Source organism: Bombus impatiens, unplaced genomic scaffold, assembly GCF_000188095.3.
Source record: "Bombus impatiens unplaced genomic scaffold, BIMP_2.2 scf_0174, whole genome shotgun sequence".
NCBI classification, from domain to species: domain Eukaryota; kingdom Metazoa; phylum Arthropoda; class Insecta; order Hymenoptera; family Apidae; genus Bombus; species Bombus impatiens.
The window spans coordinates 240,630-264,604 of record NT_176593.1 but is presented as its reverse complement, the minus strand read 5'-3'; the positions used below and the strand labels follow the sequence as shown (position 1 = coordinate 264,604).

Genomic DNA, 23,975 nt, shown 5'->3' with positions numbered 1-23,975 from the left:
GGTGCTGGTCGGGGAAGGGCAGCGCCAGTAGCGTATACCAACGCGAGGGCATCCCGGTATCACCCCTTCCAAGGCCACCACTACCGCCACCCCTCAACGCACCAACCCCACCAAGCCCCCTGCGGCGCCTTCCTCTGACGCTGCCACTGCCGCTAGCCACCGCAACGCAAATGGGCTCAGTGTTAATTGTTATTTCTTGATCGTTACCTAGTTTCCTCCGATCAATCTTTTCCTTTTTTTTTTCTTTTATTTTTTCCACTTCTTAAAATTATTTCTTTTTTGCGGACGTTACTATTTCTTTTTTAACACTTTGCGATCGTATTCAGCTGAGATATGGGCACCGTGCTAGTTGGGATTAATTTTCATCTAGATACTAGTAATTAAATTGCGGATTTTTACGCGTTTTCATTTTGTGCAAATTCAGGGGCGTAAAATAGAATGTGCGAAATAATGTGCGAAAATATATAAAATAATCCGAATACTGTGCTCATTATAACACATATATCTGTCTTGATTTTACTTCTTTTTAATTATATTGATATATGTCAAGAAAATATGCAAAATATGAATTTGCATAAAAATCCGCGGTTTACTAATGATATAACAGCACGAAATATCCGACGAACCAAAATGAAATTATCGCTATTTTCGATTTCAAAGTGAATGATATAATATATATACAGGATGGTTGGTAAGTGGTGGTACAAGCGGAAAGGGGGTGATTCTACGCGAAAAAAGAAGTCGAAAATACAGAATAAAAATTTTTTTTTAATTTTTCCATCGAGACAACGATCTACAATGAGATCCGTTATAACGAGACGCGATAAAGTGCACGCGCACCCACCGACAATTCAAAGTCGATTTTCTCGAAAACAAAGCTTCGAACGAAAAATTGTTATTCTATATTTTCGACTTCTTTTTTCGCGTAGAATCACCCCCTTTCCGCTTGTACCACCACTTACCAACCATCCTGTATATATATTATATCATTCAGTTTTCTTTTTGCTATTTTGGAGCATCCTTTATCAAATAATTCAAGATAAGAAAGTACTTAATTGCATTAATTCGCAGAATCCTATTAGGATGTATCTTGGAAGTGAAATATGTTGTCAATATGAAAAGTTAATATGATTATACAATTAGAACGGTTCTTTTTTTTTGGTAGCTGAGAATAAACATACGACCACAAAGGGTTAATGCTGATAATTTTTCTCTTCCCGTGAATGATTGTTTTATTGGTTGGATTAACCCTTTCGTTGCTGAGATAATTTTTAAATGTAAATCTTCATCTGTTAATGTATGTAACAATTGAATTTTCATGGCAAATATATCGTTAAAGAAAAGTGAGTATTTTAGACATTATACACTGCGTCCCATAACTATAAAACCATTCTAAACTCTTCAATTCTTATACAAATAAATTAGAATTATATTCGAAAGTTCAAAATCGAAGAATTAAGCTTATTGAAATATGATATTACGACGAAATATAAAAATTATAATACAACATATAAAAATTGAAAGTTTTTGGATGATTTTATAATTATAAGACGCAGTGTATAAATAGATTTGTTAACTTTTTAGATTATACAATGTAAATGTTGAGGTAAATGTTTTATACTTTAAACTTTGTAATTTTCGATGTTATAGTTAATTACAATTTTTGTTGTATGTATATCGTGTATAAAATAGGTAATTAACAGCAATGAAAGGATTAGTTTGAATCTTCTATGTAGACAAGTTTGTCTACTTTTAAATTTCTAACCCTTTCGTCATGGAAAATAATCTACAATAATTTGTTCTCTTGAGGAAAAAACAATATTGCACGCAATCTCATTAATAAATTATCTTTGACGCAATGAAAGATGCTGAGAATGCTTCTTTTGAAAAGAATAGATCATGTTAGTAATATTAATTTTAAAGAATTGTAATGAATATAATTAGGGACATGTATGGTTTGATTAACAAACATGGACTTTCAATTTAGAAAGTGTTAATCACCTGCGAAAGGGTCGATCATTTTGCCGTTTTTTATAATTGTATTCTGTTATAACAAAAATTAAGAAAAATCTTGTTCTACATTTTCTAACACAAAAATCATATGTATGTCTTATGTGAATTTTTTAATCAAACAGAATAATTCATATTTTGATCAAAGATGCAATAGAACCTCTCATTTGAATTTCTGTTAAGAATTCGTGTTAAATCATTCTATAAGGTACATCATTTTTTTATAATATATTTTCTGTTCTTCCTCCTTTTTTCAAGATCAGATTACTTTATATGAATTCAATGATAATATAATGTTCTGTATTATAATTTCGAAATTTCAATGATTTCAATGTCTGCAAAAACTAACGTTTGGACTAAAACTCCATTAAAAAAGAAATTGCGATTCCTATGTCTCTAAAACGTATGAAACTAAAAAAAAAATATATATTGCGTTTCTAAGAATTCTAAAATTCTCAGTCTTTCGAATAATAAAGATTCTGCAATATTTCTTTTATCGATCAAAACCTGGGGTGTAGTTCGTTGTAAACTTTTAAGTTGCATCGAAAATAATTCACAATGCACATCATAAAAGTGTAATTTAGATATGGATGGAAATTTTCCAGAAGATATCTTGGTCTAGTAATGTTGTATTTTTTCGCTTAAAATGCAACGTTTTACAGTATGCTGCTTAAAAACAACATTTATAATATTACCAGTCGACGATATTAAAAACAAAAATATAATGGAAATTAAGAGGGCTTGGAGGTTATTGATTTTTACACGTTTTCTTCTGCAAAGACCGTTTACGTAACAACTCTTTGTCATGCTAATTATAATGCCCGGAATGAATTACAAATTACAATATTTCGAGGGAGCTACGAAACGCGAGTTTAGATAAGAAGAGAATAGGCAAGAAGACAGATGAAAGAATAAAGAAAGTTTAAACAAATGTAGAGTAAGCGATACAATATACACACGTAGGGTCAAAGAGCGAATGTATTGTATGTATATAGAAGCTATAGTTATGCATAGTCTGTCCAAGAAATAATGCCTGTTAGAGAAGTCGAAGGCAATACAATTTTTAAATTGCAGATAGCAAGAGAACGAGATGATTACCAATATAACAGGTTTCATGACACAAGAATCTAAAAGTCAAAATGGGAACAATGTAACATGCATCTACGCTACGTATATTTGAATATTTACGGTAATTGATAGTGAATGGTAATGACGAGAAAACCAGTCTTTTAAAAAAGTAGGTTGCCATCGAGCCATTAGAGAATTAGTAAGAAATTTCCTCCTTGTAATAGAGTAATACGATAAAAGGAAGTAATATATGTGTAAGAGTATTTTTATTAGCTTCCACCATTTATATCTTAACATTTCTATTCATTTGAAGTGGTACGTTAGGGATTAAATTTCATTTATGACATTTGTTTAATTCCCATAACTGATAATATGTGAAAATATCAGGATATTTCTAATTTTAGGAAGTTCAATTGTAGATATTAAAAATTAAACGAAATTAAACAAATCCCAAAGATTAAAAGAAATGTATTTTGCTACGAAATAAACTTTTTCAGTATTTCAAAGTTTCAAATCAAGTTCTATGCATGCAGATTTTTCCATTTAATTTTCCAATTAATGCAATGCAAAATATTTAAATTTCTTTCCTAATTTTAAAATTCAACGATTAGAAATTGAATGTTAATTTCTATCAAACATTCAAATTTCCATTTAAACAAACACAAATTATTTCGTTTCAAAATATAGAACTGAAATTACTAGACGATTAAGTAGCATATTAACTCGTCACTTACATGTCTTCTCCTCTATCCTTACTCATAATAAAACAATCTCTCTAGAAAATAATCCTCAAATTGCTCTCAGCAACGAATGAGAAACGAATAAACAACGCGCTGGAAAACGAGCAAAACGTAACAAGCAAATAAAAACAAAGACAAATATAATCTGACATCACAAAACAGGCGTTACTTTTGGTGCAACCAAATCACAGAAATCAAAAGAACCGACAGCAACTCGATAATGCCATCATTCTACACGCGATTCGCGGATTTAGGTGAGTGATTTGCTTTTACCTGCGTATGAGTATTACAACGGTGGTGATTACAGCAGCAAGGAATACGAAACCACCGAAGACACCCAAGGCGATCACCGCGCCTAGATTTAATTTTGCTTGATGAGTGTTACTCGATTGGTCGGCGTTGTCCACCCTGAAAGGTCCAGAAGGTTCAGGAACACCAGTTCCAATGCCGGCCTGAGCATTGTCCACTCCACTGCCAGAAATTTCGTTGTCCTGAGGATGATCGTTGGTGTCGTCGTTCAGAGGTGGCGACGGAGGCGGTGCTGGTCTCTGAAGACCAATATTTGGTTTCCTTGCGATGGTTTCCCGAACCGTTGCGGGTAATTCGGCGGTGCTAGCCACTCTTCGTGGTGGCACAAAGGTGGTTGTGGTTGTGGTCGTCGAGATTGTTGTGGTTCGAACTCGAGGTGGTAAGAACGTGTGTCGGGTTCTGCTGGTCGTTGGTCGCACGGTTGTTCGGGAAGACACAGTCACGGTGGTACGTGGTTCTTCTGTAATAAAGAAATTTTGGAGACATTGGTTCTCTTGTAATTCTAATCTTTCACATAGGTTCTGTTAAAGAAAATCTAACGGTTATTATTATTATGTATTATCATAATCCCTTGGGAATCTGTATTCTTTCTTTTCTTTAGAATAAAATTTCTTTTATCCTAAGTTATCTTGGACCTGCTGTATTGGTTTGAATTAAAAGAGCCTTTTTGTAATTCTAATTATGATATATTAGCGAACGTATTAACATAGCTTTAAATTGATAATGAAAAAATTGAGTACATTTTTGATTAAATTTTGTAAAGTCGGTCCTTAAGAGGTTAATACGACAGAAGATTATTGTTTGCGATCTCAACAAAAAATTAAATGTAAATGATAATCTACACATATCGCTATTGAAATTACTGAAATTAATTATTGAAATTGTTGCAACTGCAGTTATTGCAGATATATTATAATACAGATTTCATACGAATTATATGTAATTTAGTTTGAAACAATATTTTGATAATATACATAAGCATTTATATATGCATCTACATACATATATGTATTATACCATTTTTATATACACACATATATATAACAGTCAAGTACACACACAATGGTTAGGTAGAGTTTGGTTGGAAACAATACTGTTGTAAATCAAAATACATTTTGAAATGTATATAAGTATATATTAAAACAATTATCAATTATTTATTAATTCTTTGAGTTGCTATGCGCATAAGAGGTATATGCACAAATGAATTTAAGTTCCAAGTATAAAATAAATATCTCATAAATTGGATTAAAAAACAACCTTTGAATATCCTCATATTATATCATTTACGTTAATAAAGATTCAATATTTAATTATGTAAATATGTATGCATGTACATGTATGTATGTTAAATTATCCTCGTATTTGAAGATTGCAAACAATGGCACGATAAATGACTTGCTTTTCTAAAGAAATAATCAAATTTGTATTTATTGCATAAAAATAATTAAATCACATACCCGTACAAGTGGGTGCGACATGATCATATAAGCCTGTGGGCAAGCATAATATTTGTCGGAAGCCAGAAAGTCTGTAACCCTTCTCGCAGGTGTAAGTAACGATACTGCCTACGAGAAGACTTCGACTGAAGTTCGTTTTCGATGGTACTGTCTCGGTTTCGTCGATTTCATCGATTTGAATGTAACTATGTGGAACAGGAGCAGGAGGATCGCACAAAATTGGCTCGCAACGTGGTGGCGGTCCATTCCAGCGCTCATCGATATCGCATGTCAGTCTTGCACGACCTGTAATCGGAACAAATTATTAATTCATTGTAATTTATTAATAAGCTATAAACAATGTCTATGTAGTGTTAAACTAAAAATGTAAAGTCTATTTACATAAGTTATACATATTCTTCTATATTATTTTTTATAAAACCGTTTTATAACATTTTATGAAATATTTTGGCTTTAGTACTATATATCGGAGTTTTATTAATAAATCTTGTAGCGTTTAATGTCTCATAAAAATCGAAAATATTTTGTTTCAATTTCAAATTAGAAATCTCAGAGAAAATATAAAAATCTGATTATAATATATTATTATAATGTATCGATGAGTATCTCGGAAAATGTACATGTGCACATATTTATATTTATATCCGCTTAAACTGAATATACTCCATGAACTTCTTTTTACTTTTATTGCTTACGGACGCACGAAACGCTTGTGTAGATTATTCGCAACACGGAGAGAAAACATGAAAAGGTTCATTGCATTACATTATTACACTATTTATTCATTTTCATGAATAAACACTACGTAGTGCAACTGACACACAAATTGATCAGTTGTGCAACATAAAAATTCTCATGTTAAAATCACGCACACGTTCAAAGCTTATCCTCAATCAGATTAATTTCAATCTCTACCATAGATCTCTAAAAATTCAGCCACGCATGATAAACCAATTTGAACGGTTCTAGAATCAGGAACAAAATCAAGCCGCAACAAGAGGATCAAGACACAATCAGAAAGATGATGTCATCGCGATCCAACACCAACTAATATTCTTACCAATTTCCTTGAAAATTCTCGTTGGCGAGACGTTTCAACACAGGTATCAAAGTATTAGCCACAAACGATAGCCATTTATCAAAGAGAAATAATGGCTAACGCCAGGATAAATTCTTACCAGTCATCTCGTATCCTTCATCGCAGGAATAAAGCACCTGACTGAGATAACTAACGGTATTGTTGATAAGTGTGTAACCTCCGTGTTTTATGTTCGCTGGATAACCGCACTCGATGCCTGAAACGAGCAGAATGTTGAATTTAACATCGATAGGACGATCGTATATGGTTTACTCTGGCCTCTGTATCTAATTCTTGCTCTCTTACTTTTGCACACCGGTGGAAACTCGTTGTAGAAGCCAGTATCGAGGCATGTACGAGTCGACGGTCCTATAAGAAGGCTGCCGGCGTTACAAGTGTAATCCACCGTCGCGCCAACTTCATATGCGCTTCCGGAATTCCGATCTGTCGTTGTGGTCACCGTCATCGTTGAATTCGGAGGCTGTTCTGGTCGACCACACGCTCGTGGTTCTAAGAACAAACAAAGAATTCCTTGCTTTTACATGTTGTCTCGCAGTGTTTGTTAGAAGAAAGTGACCGAGTATGGAATAGTATTTGCCTAATATAGAATAGAGACATTTATAAAAATCTGATAAATAAATTATATGAATCAAATCTGACAGATGAGTTATCCGTCAAACGTCAGTAGGCTCTCTCACTGCCTCACCTTGGCACCGTTTATTTTTCCAATGACTTTTCTCGCGATACTCTGGTGGAGAAAAATAGCACATGACGAAAGTATTGGTCCAGAGTTTTCAAAAATTTTATAAGCAAAGTGTCTTAATTAATAAGGAGAATAATTAATGAAGAGAATACTCTTTGTTCGTTTTCCATGAAAATATTGTACCTGATGTTAGGCTTCCAGTAGTTGAGTACCTATTTCTTATTAGATATAATTTATGCGTTTTTTAATGTTAGTTCAATATCGAAGATTGCTCGTAACGTTAGGAATATGAGACTGCTCTTAAATTGAGTGTGAATATATGATTGAATACCCATAAAAATCTTTTATTTCTTGCGACTGATTTTATATGAGTAACATTTAAAAAACAAGATGATATTCCATACATTTGGTTACTTTTCTCTACTATCATTTTCAGAATGGACAAATAAGATCTTCATTTTTTATACATAAGCCTTTCGACAACCATACTGATCAATTCCATAAGTTCTAAGATACAAAAAGTCGATGATGATATAAACGTTATTTTTTAAATCCGCCACAGAATTTACTATCATCAGTGTCATCTTTTTGCGATAAATGAACTGATGGGAGGAGATCATTCGTGTCTTGAGAGTTGAACGTTAATCGTGTACTTGTGTAATGAAATTGCGAAATGAACAATAAGCCAAGTTTAGCTTTTGAGAGGCTCACATAATATTTTTCACCTTTTATTTGATATCATTTTATTCTTTAAGCACTGCTAAAGAAATATTAATGGATCTACTATACTATTGCACCAATCAAGTAAATAAAAGCGGAGAAGTTTTATAAACTTAATATATCAACATGCTATTCGTATGATACCATGACGTATTCTAAAAATTGATCTTGAATGGTAATTAAAAAACAATGTAGAAACACAAGAAGTGAATATAAAAGACAATGTAATATGAGAGAAGGTCCTCTGATTGTTTTGTGCAATATGTACGTATTAGGATACCTATAAAGAATTAAGTATATATATTTCTATAGTAATGAAGATGACATTTATACAACCATTGCGTAATTCGATAGTAATGAGAAAATACTTGGTACTCACGGTGTTGACAGATGAAATTTAATCGAGCTGTGCAAGGGGTATCGGACCAAAGCCATCCTCTACTACCATCATATCGAGCACAGTCTTCTTCGCTGCCTTGAGGTAGACTCCAGAAAGAAACAGAAACCTCGTCGCCGCTTCCTGTCCACCTCCAAACCGTACGATCCTTTTGATCTCTTACTGCACCCATCCAGTATTGACTCGAAGTATCACTCCTGAATAAAGATAAGGTATATCTTTTTAGAAATGTTTGTTGAAAACTATCTTTATGGTAATTGTATATTTTATGCTAATTGAAATATACACTGACAAACACGTAAATGGAGAGAAGCTTTATACTCAATTTAATTTATTTTGTAATTGTCACTCGAAATAGAAATTTGAAAGACGTTCTATTTTTATTATGCCTTAAGGTACAAGAGATGTATTTTTGAATTCTATATTAAAAAGGAAGTATAGAAACGAAAGTCTTCACTCTAATATTACTTGTATTTATGAGTACGAATTATGCTATTTTTATGCTCACCACTGTAAGCAATTTACGTAAGAAGTTAGGTTTAGTTTATTTCATGGCAGTAATAGAAGAAGTAATTTAAAATTACAGGCTACAAATAGCACAGTAAAATTGACTTGTTTTGAAGCTAAAGTGTTTATTTTGAAATTTTATTACTACTGCATAGTAACTACTATTAAATATTAAATATGAAAATAACATTCTGATGAAAGTTGCCATTAGTATTAGATATAATAAATTGTCTTATCTGATTATGATCAAATTGAGCTAGTTATATCTTACAGGAAAAAGTTGAAAGCAGATAGCGAAGCGTAGAGGTGGACAATTAATGAATTCGATACCTGTGCCTCCTCCATAGTTCCCACGAAATAAACCCTTGCAACGCAGGATTGCTTTCATCCACTAAAGTACCACCTCGTGCACGACAGAATGCCAATGCTTCTCGGAATATCATCGGTTGGCGATTGTAGAATATGTAACATTTTCCATTGTAGGTTGCTGTCGAACCTGGTGGCTGATCTCTAAATTGTGGACATCTCTCAATGGGAAGAGCCTATACAAAAAAGTAATCGCGTTTCATTAAACTATAAAAAAGAAAAACCCTATATAAAGAAGAATATACACGTAAGAAAAGAATAATCGGTATAAAAGTCAATATAAAAATCTTAAAACTCAATTTTTTCTAATAACTCTGATTCGTTGTAATTAGTAGAAAGTGTTAAAATACTGATTATATCTGCAAAATGAGTTACATTGTCAAAATATGTATAAGAAATGATAAATAAGGTATATACAGGGTGGTTTTAAAGAATATCACATTTCAAAAGACACTTTATACAGGGTGGTTGAAAACTGGTGGTACAAGCGAAAAAGGGAGTGATTCTACGCGAAAAAAGAAGTCGACAATATAGAATAAAAAATTTTTTTTTAATTTCTTCTTTTTTTTATATATATATTACATTTTGGACCCTTTTACTTTCTTTTTTAATTTGCGATATAAATTGCGATATAAACGTGTCTGCGCTTAATCAATGTAGAGTTTAATATCAAAAAGGTTATAAAAGGATAGACAGATGTAGAATATAACAAATATTCAAAAAATAGATGTAGAATAATTTTTTTATAGAATAATTTATAGAATAATTAGAATAGAAAAAATTTTTTTTAATTTTTCTATCGAGACAACGATCTACCGCACGCGTACCGAGCTAAAATTCAAAGTCGATTTTCTCGGAAACAAAGTCTCAAACGAAAAATTTTTATTCTATATTTTCGACTTCTTTTTTCGTGTAGAATCACCCCCTTCCGCTTGTACCACCAGTTACCAACCACCCTGTATAAAGTGTCTTTTGAAATGTGATATTCTTTGAAACCTGATTATCATACCATCCCTTTTTTAACAATTGAAGATCATATTAACTAGTCCTTTCTGTAGTAAACATAATTCACATTCATGAATTCAAAATTTATTTATTTAAAGGCAACTAAGAAAGTTTATACTTCACGAAAGTTTATACTTTTATGAACACAATTTAAAAAATTGAACTTACGTGGAGATTTATTACACCTACTAAATATTATAATATTCATTATACGTAATTTTTATATATCTTTTGCATATTGTATACATTGTATAGATTATGTGACTTACAACAAAGCTATTTATATTTAGATTTAGATAATTTTATTCGTTTGGAACAGGTACAGCAAATTGATCGTACCTGATCAGTGTACACGAAGGCCTCACACAATGAAAGTTGCACTGGAACTGGTGCCGGTGTAGTTGCTTCCAAGTGTACGGAAACGAAAGCTCCAGGCATAGGCGGATTACAGGGCAAAAAAAGAGGTTGCCCTTCTTCGAGGGGACCGGTGAAACGATTGCAAATTGGATTCGTTCCCAAGTCCGGCCGATTGTTTCCGACACGAACAACAATTGTTCCGGGTATACCATCACCTGCAATCAGAGAACGTGTGAAAAATTTGAACTTAATATGTTACGAGTGATAGAAAGTGATTCAGAAATTGTATTTCTCGACAACTTAAAAGCAATCGAAGGTGGAAGCGAATACAACACTGTTATTTGTGTATAACAATATCTTCAGTGAGTTATTGATATTTGATTTAATACATACATACATGTATAAAATGAAATACATATATAAAAGATCGAGTTTTTCATTGAAATATCAGTTTCTTCGAAAATGTAAATTAGGGGAACCTTTTTATTAATGCGCTTTGCGTACTTTTAGATTTATTTTACGTACTACTTTTATTGTTATTTAAATAATTTTTTGACATTATTATGGAAATTCATGTATTCTTTTCAGTCACTCGAATAATAATGTTAAATTATTAATTTATTTGTACGTTCGATTATTGCTTATTAAAAGTACCTAAATTTAGTTTCTGCGAGTGTGGTAATCGTAATTAAATACAAATATCGTAATTGCTAACGATAGAGAAAGTGATTTGAGAAGCAAAAATATGACGATTGCTATATATTAATATATTAGTATCCTATCGGTATTTTAATTCGATTTAAATAAAACCCCCGATTTTCTTTTGTTATAAATATTCCTATATTAATATTCCATTAAAACACAGTCTTTTATTGCAGTGACTCAAAATCATAAATTGGCAAAATCATTAGAATCTAATGTCCTCAAATTAAAACTTCCATAATACAAAGAACAATTATTTCCACTGGCGAGATAAATTTGCCTTTATCTAAATGTGGAAGAAAGTGATCGCTTGAAATTTCAAGTTTTGAAATTATTTCGTAACTGAAATATCTACATTGTAGTAATGCAGAATACGATAAATAAAAGACTAGAATCGACTAGAACGAATAGACAGAAAATAACCCTTTTATTTCTATCGATAAACTCGATTCTACTCACAAGCTTCCATCGATCAAACACGGAAGACGAATACCCTGGTATTAAGATAATAAAATATGTTGTATTATATTACTGAAGAGGATACTTCAGAAACAATCTAGTAGAATGCAGTTCGCATCGATCTAGGCTTTCACTGGCGTCTCAAATTGCTATCCTGTCGCGGCAATTGCATTTGAACGGATAAAATCATCTGCAATAATCCGGTGCTCAGTAAGGACTACATCTTCCGACCTGGAAAACATTTCAGGTGTGACCAGATGGTCAAGTCGCCGCCGAGTTCATAGCCACCAACTCCAATTACATGCTTTCCACGTTTTGTCCCTTGTAATCGTCTTCGAAATGGCGACAATTTCTTGTTTACATAAAAAAGTATCCAGCCGGAGAAACTTCTCGAGTCATTCCGCGATATTAGAAATCGCGTTTCTAACGATGCATCGCTGCAGCGATAGTTTCCGCTTGTTTGAATTTGTTTAATATATATTTATTTACATGTTCATATGCTCATTTATTTATGCGTCAGTATAATTGTGTACTTATGAAATAATATACTTATTTTTATATATTTATACTTGTATACAATATTCTTAATATTAATAATAATTTAAATTAATTCGTACAGTGTATTAAATTGCGTTGAAATTAGGGCCTTTAGAGCCTTTAGATCAGATAGAATGTAATGTAATAAAGATAAAAAAATTTGTTCTGAAATCTTTCTCCGACTTTATAAATATAAATTTATATTTCTATTATTTGCTAAATATTTCACTTGTATTTTTATTTTGTTCCTGATTTATTTGCATACAGGTTGCGACTAAAGTATTTTACAGGCGAGCAGTAGACGATTCTTCATAAAAAAATAGATAAAAAATCTACAACATGTCACATTCGAAAAATACACATTTACGTATATGCAAATTTACGCGAGGATGGATTAACATCTAGGAAAGCTATCAGAATAATTCAAATTTGTGATATATTACTTATATAAATGATCGCTTGTAGAATTTTGTTTTTAAAATTTTTGGATCCTCATTCTACAATATGAGATTTAAAGCAAATTTATTCTTCTACCTTCTGGTTTTTAACATGTTCTGCATGTTATTGATACAAAAAATATGTATCAAACATTTTTTCAGGGACGATCTCTCATACATTTATTAAAATAAACGAGTGCTGAATGTGTGAAACTGATAAAAGTGTATGATAAATAGATAATTAGGAATTAATAGATAAAATAAAATATCGTTAATAAAATTTCCTATTACGTTTTTCAGAGCTAATAACTTGTAGAATTTCTAGAAGCATTATATACGCAGATAATAAGCTTTGGATAAGCAGAACTATAATTGAAAACTTCAATTTTAGCCTTTTAATTTATTTTTGTAACTTTCTGTTGTAAACAGTCTGTAGCAGATATAACAGGAAGTGATTTCTAATGCAAAAGTGTAACTTTGCCTGCAAGAAATCAAATAAATTGAACAATCAAACAAAACAGGAAATTAAAAAAATATGATTGTTATCAAAGTGCTTCATATATTAGAAAAAGATTTCAAACAAACGCAAGAAATTAAAAATGGGATTTAAAAGATAATTAAAAAGAAGACATAACGTTATAAAAACGCGGAATAAACAGGTTTTATAATTAGAAAATTATTATTAGTGTGGAGGTTTCGTAAGTGAATTGATTAGTGAGTTGTGATAGATAGATTAATAGGTGATTGATACTTATACGTGATAATGGTAAATTGCATACAAATCTGAATCTACTTAAAAAATTAAAAAAGGGAAAGTCGGTGAAAAGATAATTGATTTTATACATACCTATATACCTAGAAGATCTTTCTCTCAGATCTTTCAATTAATGTTACTCAATATTTCCTTGTTTCTACGAGAAAGTGTTCTTACGTTCGCCAGTATCGTAACAAAAAATAAACTTAAATCTAATCCAAAAAAGTTTCAGTCAAAATTTAAAAATATTTATAGCTCAAATCTTTCGTACTTTTCCGCGCATGATCTATACGAGTCAAACGGTATTACATATACGTCACTAAAGCGATCTCTGTTCAAAATATACCACTTTTTTAGAAGAGTGAAGAAAAACACCATACACTCCATACACGTTGCATGCGTTGTATCTATTAGGTCGAGTATTAATTCGATTATAATTCTCTGATTATACGTTCTCGATCAAAAAGAAAAATTTCACATTTTATACAGGGTGGTTGGTAACTGGTGGTACAAGCGAAAAAGGAAGTAGAAAATGTAGAATAAAAATTTCTCTTTTTTTAATTTTTCTATCGAGACAGCGATCTACAGTGAGATCCGTTATAACGAGACGCGATAAAGTGCACGCGTACCGAGCCAAAATTCAAAGTCGATTTTCTCGAAAACGAAGCCTCGAACGAAAAATTTTTATTCTATATTTTCGACTTCTTTCTTCGCGTAGAATCACCCCCTTTCCGCTTGTACTACCAGTTATCAACCACTCTGTATATGTAAAAATATTTTAGAGCAGATGGTTCAAGATTAGATAGTGAACTTCAGGTCTATTAGTCTATATAATGTTTATATAAATAGGTATATAATTCTATTAATCACAGTCTTCAATATGAAACAAATGAAAACAAATTTTCAACAAACTTCTCTTTAACAAATGTAAACTTTTGTTCGAAACGAATTCACTTTTTTCCAAACAATTCGCTCTTGCTATCGATGAAGTAATTGCCTTTGTATTTGTCAATATCAAAATGTGACCTTTTATAAGCTATATTCCATGATTTTATTTTTTTAACATCTTTCTTTTCTTATCATATATTATAGTATTAACAATTTCATATTATACATGTCACCATATGTAATGCAAATTAATATCTATGTATCTCGAATAAAACGTTGAAAGCACATGTTTTTCGCATCTGATATAAATAGAAGAAAACTCAACGTCGTAGATCTAAATTCTTCTAAATCGTTCCTAAAATTTTGTTCCTAAATTCATCCTAAATTCTTCGTTATTTTATTACTCAGTGAAAGGCTTAAATATACATGTCACTTCCACTTAAAAATTTTAATACAGTTATTACATTTGCTTCAAAATCGGAAATAGTTAAGTAATCGTTAAAACATATAAAGAAATGTTTACCCTGATACTTTATATGATAAATAAATTAATAAAGCGTAATTGAGGTATGTAATTTAAAGTTCGTATAATCCATATTAAACTATATTGAAACTTTATTAAGAACAGAATATGTCCTTAATGAGCGTGTACATAGTGCATACGCATACATCACAAATAAGTACTTTGAATCTTCAATTTTCAATCTTCACAGCCTTCACCTCAGAAATTCCTTTTTTGCCCACAGCTATCGACAAGGAAGTCGTTCGTTTCGCATTCTCCAACGCAAAAACATGAGCAATCTTTCGCGACTCACCTTTTGCGAGTTCGCTTTTTTTATTTTTTGAAATACCCATGTGTCTCGAAGTATTCAAACTCGCGTACAGTAGCTCACGAAAGTATATGAACATTTATGATTATTTTATTTATTTTATGTATACTCGTAATGTGCTATGTGTTATGACCATTATACCGATAGAATATGAAATCAATCAAATTTCTCTTTTACTAATTCGCTTAATTTCGAGACAAAGTAATATACATTATCAAATAAAATCCAATAATCAATAAATTTATTATAATCGTTCTAAATCGATCATCGTTAAAATTTCATACACCATCCAATCTTTTCTTAATTAATTTATTTGCTATTAAGGAAAGCAAGGTCTACGGTGGCTCATAAAAATATTGGAACATTTACTGTAAAAATTTGTATGAACACATTGCAGGTGTGTTATACAAAATTCTTTGAAGTTTTATTCGTACCGTGGTGAAACACGAGACACAACTATCGATGGCCATGCAGACAATATTTGGAATCAATTTGAAAATATATATAGAAATCTCAGATTATTTGCTGCAAATATTCACCTACTAAAAAGTTAGATGATCTCACTTAATGCTGTGGCTTATTAATAACGAATAACAGACTTTTCGAATACTTTGGTGATCTTTGCGAAGCGTATGCTTGCCAATTTCTCTGTACATTTTCAGATTCGTTTGAAAATTTACCAATAGCTAGCAATGAAATTTTAGAATGTTTCATATAATATAAAATATATTCAAAAAATGTTTTCGTAAGTGTTCAGATATTTTCGTGAACCACTGTATGTGGACACTTTGGTCGACTTATTTTAATGACACGAATGTTACTAAAGTGTATGAATTAATGGCAAAATACGGATCGAAAGCAACATTTACCATTGCTTGTGCAATCAATAGATAAATACCATCTAACATACAAATTATTTATTCAAAACCTGATTAATGGCGTATTAAAACAAAATAGATAATTCGTCAAAGTGCTGACCGACTTCAGATAACATTACTGGGATTAATTATGATAGCTTTAAATTTCAAAATCAATTTAGAAGAAATTTCTCTATTTTATTTACGACTTGACGATTAAACGATTGAAATAAAGGAGTTTGACATACGATGTTATACGATTAAACAATTATGAGCACATTGATATAGTTTAAAGAAAATCTGAAAATACAGGTATGTATAGCTATAGATAAGATATTTATTGCAAACATAAATTTTACTAAGCTTAGAAAATTATTGAAACAATCAAAATTATCCATTACATTTAAGTAAGTCTTGATATTTAATGGGGCCATTTACCACTAGTTATACGTTTAAAACGGCTATTTACATACTGCACGCTCATTTTTTACTAATTGTTCGCGATAAAGGTCTTGTAACCTTTATATACAGGGTGGTTGGTAACTGGTGGCACAAGCGGAAAATTCTATTTTTTAATTTTTTTTTTTAAATCTTTCCATCGAGACAACGATTTACAGTGAGATTCGTTATAACGAGACGCGATAAAGTGCACGCGTACCGAGCCAAAATTCAAAGTCGATTTTCTCGAAAACAAAGCCTCAAACGAAACATTTTTATTGTATATTTTCGACTTCTTTTTTCGCGTAGAATCGCCCTCTTTTCGCTTGAACCACCAGTTACCAACCACCCTGTATATTTCCAGATTAGTTTCAAATTCTAACTCTATAATACTATGACAATCGTGTCTCGTTACGATACAAATAGAATTTCAAAATGTTCCATATAATACACGTAATAAATTCACATACGGTGTTTGCAAGCGTTAGGATTGCTAGAATATTTTCGTGAGTCACTGTACATTACTCGTGCTTTATATTCCAAAACGAATCTTCTTCGTGTCTATCGTGAAGGAAGTCGTTCGTTTCGTACTCGCCAACGCAAAAACACACACGATTCCCAATGAGTTATGCCAGAGCAATGGCATCGTGTTCCTCTCTGTTCTGGCGGAAACACGAGCGAGTTGGCCAGTGGCAAGCGATAACCGATCTCCAACGTAATTAAAATGCTCTGCTAACAGCTTCTTATCGGTACGTGACCGCGAGAAAGTTGCCGCTTCGTGTAAAATATCAATCAATTTAATTACGCCCCATGCGCGTTTACTGGCGAAACACGAAGATTATCGTCACGTACGAGTGCTAGCTGAATCGTGAAGATCACTTTTAAGAGGAACGCCTTTAGCATCGGGTTCCTATCTGTTAGGCTAACACGCGATTTTTGCATGCATAATGAAAGCAACGAAAGTATAATCGAGGGCATTTTGCTGGATGCTCGTTAGAGATCCAAGACTGGCTCAGACATGGCCAGTAGTTTTAATCAAGTGGCGCTGTTTCACTGCGGATAATTCATCAAAAAACGTCGCTTTCGTCTACATTTTATCGGTAGTTCTCCAAAGTCAACGGTCTATATTCTGCTTTGCTTGCTACTGGGATAAAGACCCTGGCAGACGTAAAAAATATATCCATATCCTTTAAATTTGAAATATACAGGGTGGTTGGTAACTGGTGGTACAAGCGGAAATGGGGTGATTCTACGCGAAAAAAGAAATCGAAAATATAGAATACAAATTTTTCGTTCGAGGCTTTGTTTTCGAGAAAATCGACTTTGAATTTTCGCTCGGTACGCGTGCGGTACGTTATAACGGATCTCACTGTAGATCGTTGTCTCGATGGAAAAATGTAAAAAAAAGAAAAAGAAATTTTTTATTCTATATTTTCGACTTTATTTTTCGCGTAAAATCACCCCCTTTCCGCTTGTACCATCAGTTACCAACCACCCTGTATATTTATTTAAACACATACATATACAACGTAATGTAATACATATTCTTATACAATTATATCTCGTATTTTCTTTCATACCACATTTACAATTTTAACTGATTAGTCTAATAAATAAATATTATAACTGGAGTGAAATGAGGAAACCATTTCGAATTTAATAAGTTCGTTCCACTACTTCCTTCAATAAAGCAATCGAGTATATTATTTCATTAAGTTACAAAAATGCCATTCATGCAGGCAAATATGCTACAAAAAATCCAATACCTTGTTTATTTAACACTTAAATATTTTTTTATTGATCACTGATAAAACCTGCAATACACTTTTTTTATTATTATCGTAATTAGAATTATTTTGGTTTCTAAAACCAAAGAATAGTTGATTTGAAGAAAGAAAGTAACATGCGATGACAGAACTGACGACCATAGGTGTTCGCTTTATGAAACAATTTTATTATCTGGGAAGTTTTCTATCTTGTGATTCTGTAATTTTTAAGCTACATATTACGAAATTGATTATTGATTATTGATAATAAAACAGAGCTTATACTGAATATAATGAAATATTTGCATTATGATTATGCTTCCAATATAAATAATGTACTTTTAACTGCATAATTAATTTATGACTTATCATATTCTTTAAGAAGCTTTCAATTTTCTTCCAAACTCCTAATTAATAATTTTATATTTTATTATTTACAAGCGATTCACAAGCGCAGGTTATAGTGTAACATGATATTTTTTTCTTATTTTAATATATAATTAATATTATTTTATAATATATATTTTATAACATTAATATTATATAATTAATATTAAATTAATATTTTGATATATAAAATATAAACTGTATAAGATACAAACTTTATATCAAATGTAAATTATAAATCAAAATATAAAATATAAAAATACGTATTACCTACTTCAAGCAAACAGAAAACAGGTAGCAAATCTCAAATAATTCCATAAACTACGTTTAATCGTTGATAAAACTTCTATAACTCGTTATTATACAATGCAGTACGTCCAATGCACGGACTGTTACTTCGTGAAAGGATGAAAATTATTTTTTTGAGGAAGAGTGCAGCGAATTCCTTCCAAGAATAATAGAGTGGCTACTCTCACTCTTTATTTCCGTATAAACAGCGCGTCTGACGCTATTATCAAGCATTTTGTTTAACGGTGAAAGTTTCCCTTGTTTGATCGGTTATATAGACTCGGTTATATTACATTTAACCATAAGCAAATGTACTCTTTGCCATGACAGAATTGCGGAACTTGTACAACAAGAAAATAATAAACGGGATCGTAAAAGTCTAATGAACCGTCGTAAAAGAAATTTCTGGCAATATTCTAACGAAAATCAGCATGTAATGGTCAATAGTCGTCCATTATAAACTCAAGTGTAATATAGTTTACGTAATAAAAGACGCTGGAATACTTTACAAAAATTGTAACGACTCCATTTTGCAATAAAGTTAATGATAGTTTAATAAAGTCGGAATTTAGAGGAACCGAAAGTTCGTTGAGCAAAGCGAGGTGTCCCTTCCCTCGGAGCAAAACCGTGCATCAAAGATTTTTAAAAGAAAGATAAATAACTTACTGAAAACTAAAAAAGAACTTTAGAAATTTTAATCTAATTTAAGGTGACTAAAATGATTTGAGATAATGTTACGCTTTGCCATTTTGCATTAAATGTTTTACATTACGATAAATATTCGTAATAATAGTTTGACTAAAATTTATTCTAGGGAGTTTAAATTGTTTAATTAGCAGTTAATATTCAATTCATCGGCAATTGACAATTGAACAAACGTATAACAGAGAAATGGCAATATTTGAAAAAATACAGCTCTGAATATAAAGTAAGTAATTTAAATGTTTGAAACATACATTGTTAAAAAGTTAAATACATATACAAGAATTGCAAAAGATAAAATAATTTCCTTGCAATATTTAATAAAGTCGGAATACTACTAAAAGGTATTTTACGGTAATTAATTGGCACTTTCTACTTAAAAAGTGTGTCGATGCGATCAATGGTAACAATCGAAACGTAAAATCATATCGTGTCTTTTAAATGAGGCCGTAAAATCCGCACATCATTTTTCTTTTCTTCCTTCGTTTACTCTATTATTATTGACCGTAAGTATTATTGGTACGTGAAAACTTCTAGAAACTTTCCAGTATGATAGCGAGAGTGTTTTCACTTTTTATTGCTAGAAAACAATGCATCACTCCTTTGACCAATTATTCTTTATGCATACATGTTAATTCGTTCGGGAGTAATTGTGACTTGAAACGCTGCCTTGCATACTTTATTTCGTTTTATTACCTATCGCTGAAATTGGCACATTCGTTTCGCCCTGATTTTACGCGTGGCTTCTAATTTACTCGAACGATGATATGTAAATATTAATTATGAATAATGAAAATAGTAGTCAATAATATTATATTGCGGGTAGAATAATTGTAAGGAAATAAAAATATTAAAATTTAAGGCGTTTCGCCCTGATTTTACGTGTGGCTTCTAATTTACTTGAACGATGATATGTAAATATTAATTATGAATAATGAAAATAGTAGTCAATAATATTATATTGCGGATACAATAATTTTAAGGAAATAAAAATATTAAAATGAAATAAAAATTTTTACGTTTTACTAAAACGAATTCGCATTTATGATGTACTCATGTATGATGACTCGCATACATATTACAGACTTTTTCTCAGAAAATTTGATCTTGTATTGTGTATATTTGGATTCTTTCTCTCCTATGAAAGAGGATTATATATATACCGTTATATACATATACAGAGGATTATATATATACCGTTACAAACAGATTGATAAAATGATACAATCATGATAGAATAACAGAACCAAATATGATAATGCTGAAAAATATGTAAATCTGTAGTTGAAAGGCATAAATAGCTCGATATATATAACTTTCAAGAAACATAATGATATAGAAAATAAATATATTTCAAAATATTCGCGAAAATATTTATAACTTTGAGGAAGATAATAAGAACTAATATCTATCAATTTTATCAAATTTTCCATCAAATCTTTACATTTACATATCAAATCCACTTTCTAAAGCAGCGGTATGTAAGTAAATATTTGAAAAAAATGAATAAAAGTAAAATTTGAAAATCTAAGGAAACATAAATAACGAAATAAGAAAGAAATATAAGTTCCAAACAATGTAGTCTACATAAAGTATTATCAATTATGACTATATATAAATATAAAACCTAAATAACATAAAAACAAAATAAATATTTCTTCAAATAAAAATAAAATATATTAGCTAATTCTATAACATCCATAATTTCTTAAAACCAAAAGATATGTTATTGCTTTTACTACAGTACAATTTACAGTTTTGCAACATAAGAAGATAATATGTAAATATTAATCATGAATAATGAAAATAGTAGTTAATAATATTATATTGCGGGTAGAATAAATGTAAGGAAATAAAAATATTAAAATTATGGCGTTTCGCCCTGATTTTACGTGTGGCTTCTAATTTACTTGAACGATGATATGTAAATATTAATCATGAATAATGAAAATAGTAGTTAATAATATTATATTGCGGGTAGAATAAATGTAAGGAAATAAAAATATTAAAATTATGGCGTTTCGCCCTGATTTTACGTGTGGCTTCTAATTTACTCGAAGGATAATATGTAAATATTAATCATGAATAATGAAAATAGTAGTCAATAATATTATATTGCGGATACAATAATTTTAAGGAAATAAAAATATTAAAATGAAATAAAAATTTTTACGTTTTACTAAAACGAATTCGCATTTATGATGTACTCATGTATGATGACTCGCATACATATTACAGACTTTTTCTCAGAAAATTTGATCTTGTATTGTGTATATTTGGATTCTTTCTCTCCTATGAAAGAGGATTATATATATACCGTTATATACATATACAGAGGATTATATATATACCGTTACAAACAGATTGATAAAATGATACAATCATGATAGAATAACAGAACCAAATATGATAATGCTGAAAAATATGTAAATCTGTAGTTGAAAGGCATAAATAGCTCGATATATATAACTTTCAAGAAACATAATGATATAGAAAATAAATATATTTCAAAATATTCGCGAAAATATTTATAACTTTGAGGAAGATAATAAGAACTAATATCTATCAATTTTATCAAATTTTCCATCAAATCTTTACATTTACATATCAAATCCACTTTCTAAAGCAGCGGTATGTAAGTAAATATTTGAAAAAAATGAATAAAAGTAAAATTTGAAAATCTAAGGAAACATAAATAACGAAATAAGAAAGAAATATAAGTTCCAAACAATGTAGTCTACATAAAGTATTATCAATTATGACTATATATAAATATAAAACCTAAATAACATAAAAACAAAATAAATATTTCTTCAAATAAAAATAAAATATATTAGCTAATTCTATAACATCCATAATTTCTTAAAACCAAAAGATATGTTATTGCTTTTACTACAGTACAATTTACAGTTTTGCAACATAAGAACTAAAAAAAAAAAATGGAAAGAAACCACTATATATTTTTCTTTAATTGAATAACATTTAAATCATATTACTATACTACTACAATACTACGTAGATATATCGTCGTAGTAACATCTGAATTCGAGGAGGATCGATAATCACACCTGTAGCAAGGTACAATGGCCTGGAAATTGTAGCAAAAGATAAAATCTACATCGGCATGAATGAAAGTGTCGATCTGCCGCGGCGTTTACGCTAACGGTGTATTTCATGCTCGCCTTGTTCGTTATTACGCTCGCCTTCAGAGTATTGGATCGCGAAAATTTTCGCTCACAAAGCGCCGTTATTACCCCGTAATTGGCTGGCGATGCCGGTTTATCGATAGAAAGCCGGGAGATCGCGTCATTGAAATGAAAGTGGCGTTCCATCGTATTAGAAGGATTAAACTCTACTGTCCGGTAGATCGCCTAAAGTACCAGCTCTCTGCGTCTTCTGATCCATTTCACTAACGATTCATCAAAGTGATTTATTCCTAATTCTGACATAGTCTTCAAACCTTTACTGCTTAATCGCGTTCTATTTTTACTTAGAAATTCTCTTATTTTTAGAGAAAACTTTAGAAAACGTTTAACTTAACGGTGAAACGAGGAAACACGCATATTAAATCGTTTATTGCTAATCTAATTTTCGTCCACTACTAATAGGTACGTATTACTTGTTACTGCCTTTCCTCGTTCTTGTTTTGCTTTCACATTTTTATGTGGTCATAAGTGTCAGTCATTTGTGAATACTTTATAAATTTCTATGTCTATGTCTGTGTCTTTTATGTATTGTTTTATATATTCATTGCTGATATATATATGTCGGGTTTACAGTAGAATTAGAGTTTGGGGCGTGAAACGAATCTTCGTTCGGATTACACGTTGTCGTTATGCAATAAAGAAGACATTTACTAGTGCAAATACGATTATTATAGAATTACTACACGATGTCGTTATGCAATAGAGAAGATATTGACTAGTGCAAATACGATTATTATAGAATTAGACAAGTAACCGTGGTAATTAGATACTCGAGAAACTAATGACAATGATCCTAGGTTCAATAACGAATCCGCGGTCAACGGGATGATAGATGAACATGCTCACAATATCTAAGTCGGACTCTTTGTTAAAACGGGGAATATTCACCGAGCGTACAGACACTAAGTAACTCTCTGATACGACCTCACGAGAAAATGACTTTCCGTCGCGATGATGCTGCGGCGGAAAACTATGATGGGGTGTGCCTAAGGATACGAGATCAC

At 31.1% G+C, this 23,975-nt stretch overlaps 1 protein-coding gene across 2 annotated transcripts in view; it reads right to left on the bottom strand.

The window, feature by feature from the left end:
• Positions 1-23,975, bottom strand: part of LOC100742464 — an 86,356-nt gene that overhangs the window by 5,552 nt on the left and 56,829 nt on the right. For both annotated transcript variants that reach the window (XM_003487621.4, XM_033319589.1), the window contains 7 exons: positions 10,703-10,935; positions 9,323-9,534; positions 8,468-8,682; positions 6,972-7,175; positions 6,766-6,882; positions 5,588-5,872; positions 4,092-4,587 (listed from right to left, as the gene is read on the bottom strand). In XM_003487621.4, the coding sequence (XP_003487669.1) occupies positions 4,092-4,587; positions 5,588-5,872; positions 6,766-6,882; positions 6,972-7,175; positions 8,468-8,682; positions 9,323-9,534; positions 10,703-10,935 (1,762 nt within the window). The remainder of the gene's footprint in view (positions 1-4,091; positions 4,588-5,587; positions 5,873-6,765; positions 6,883-6,971; positions 7,176-8,467; positions 8,683-9,322; positions 9,535-10,702; positions 10,936-23,975) is intronic.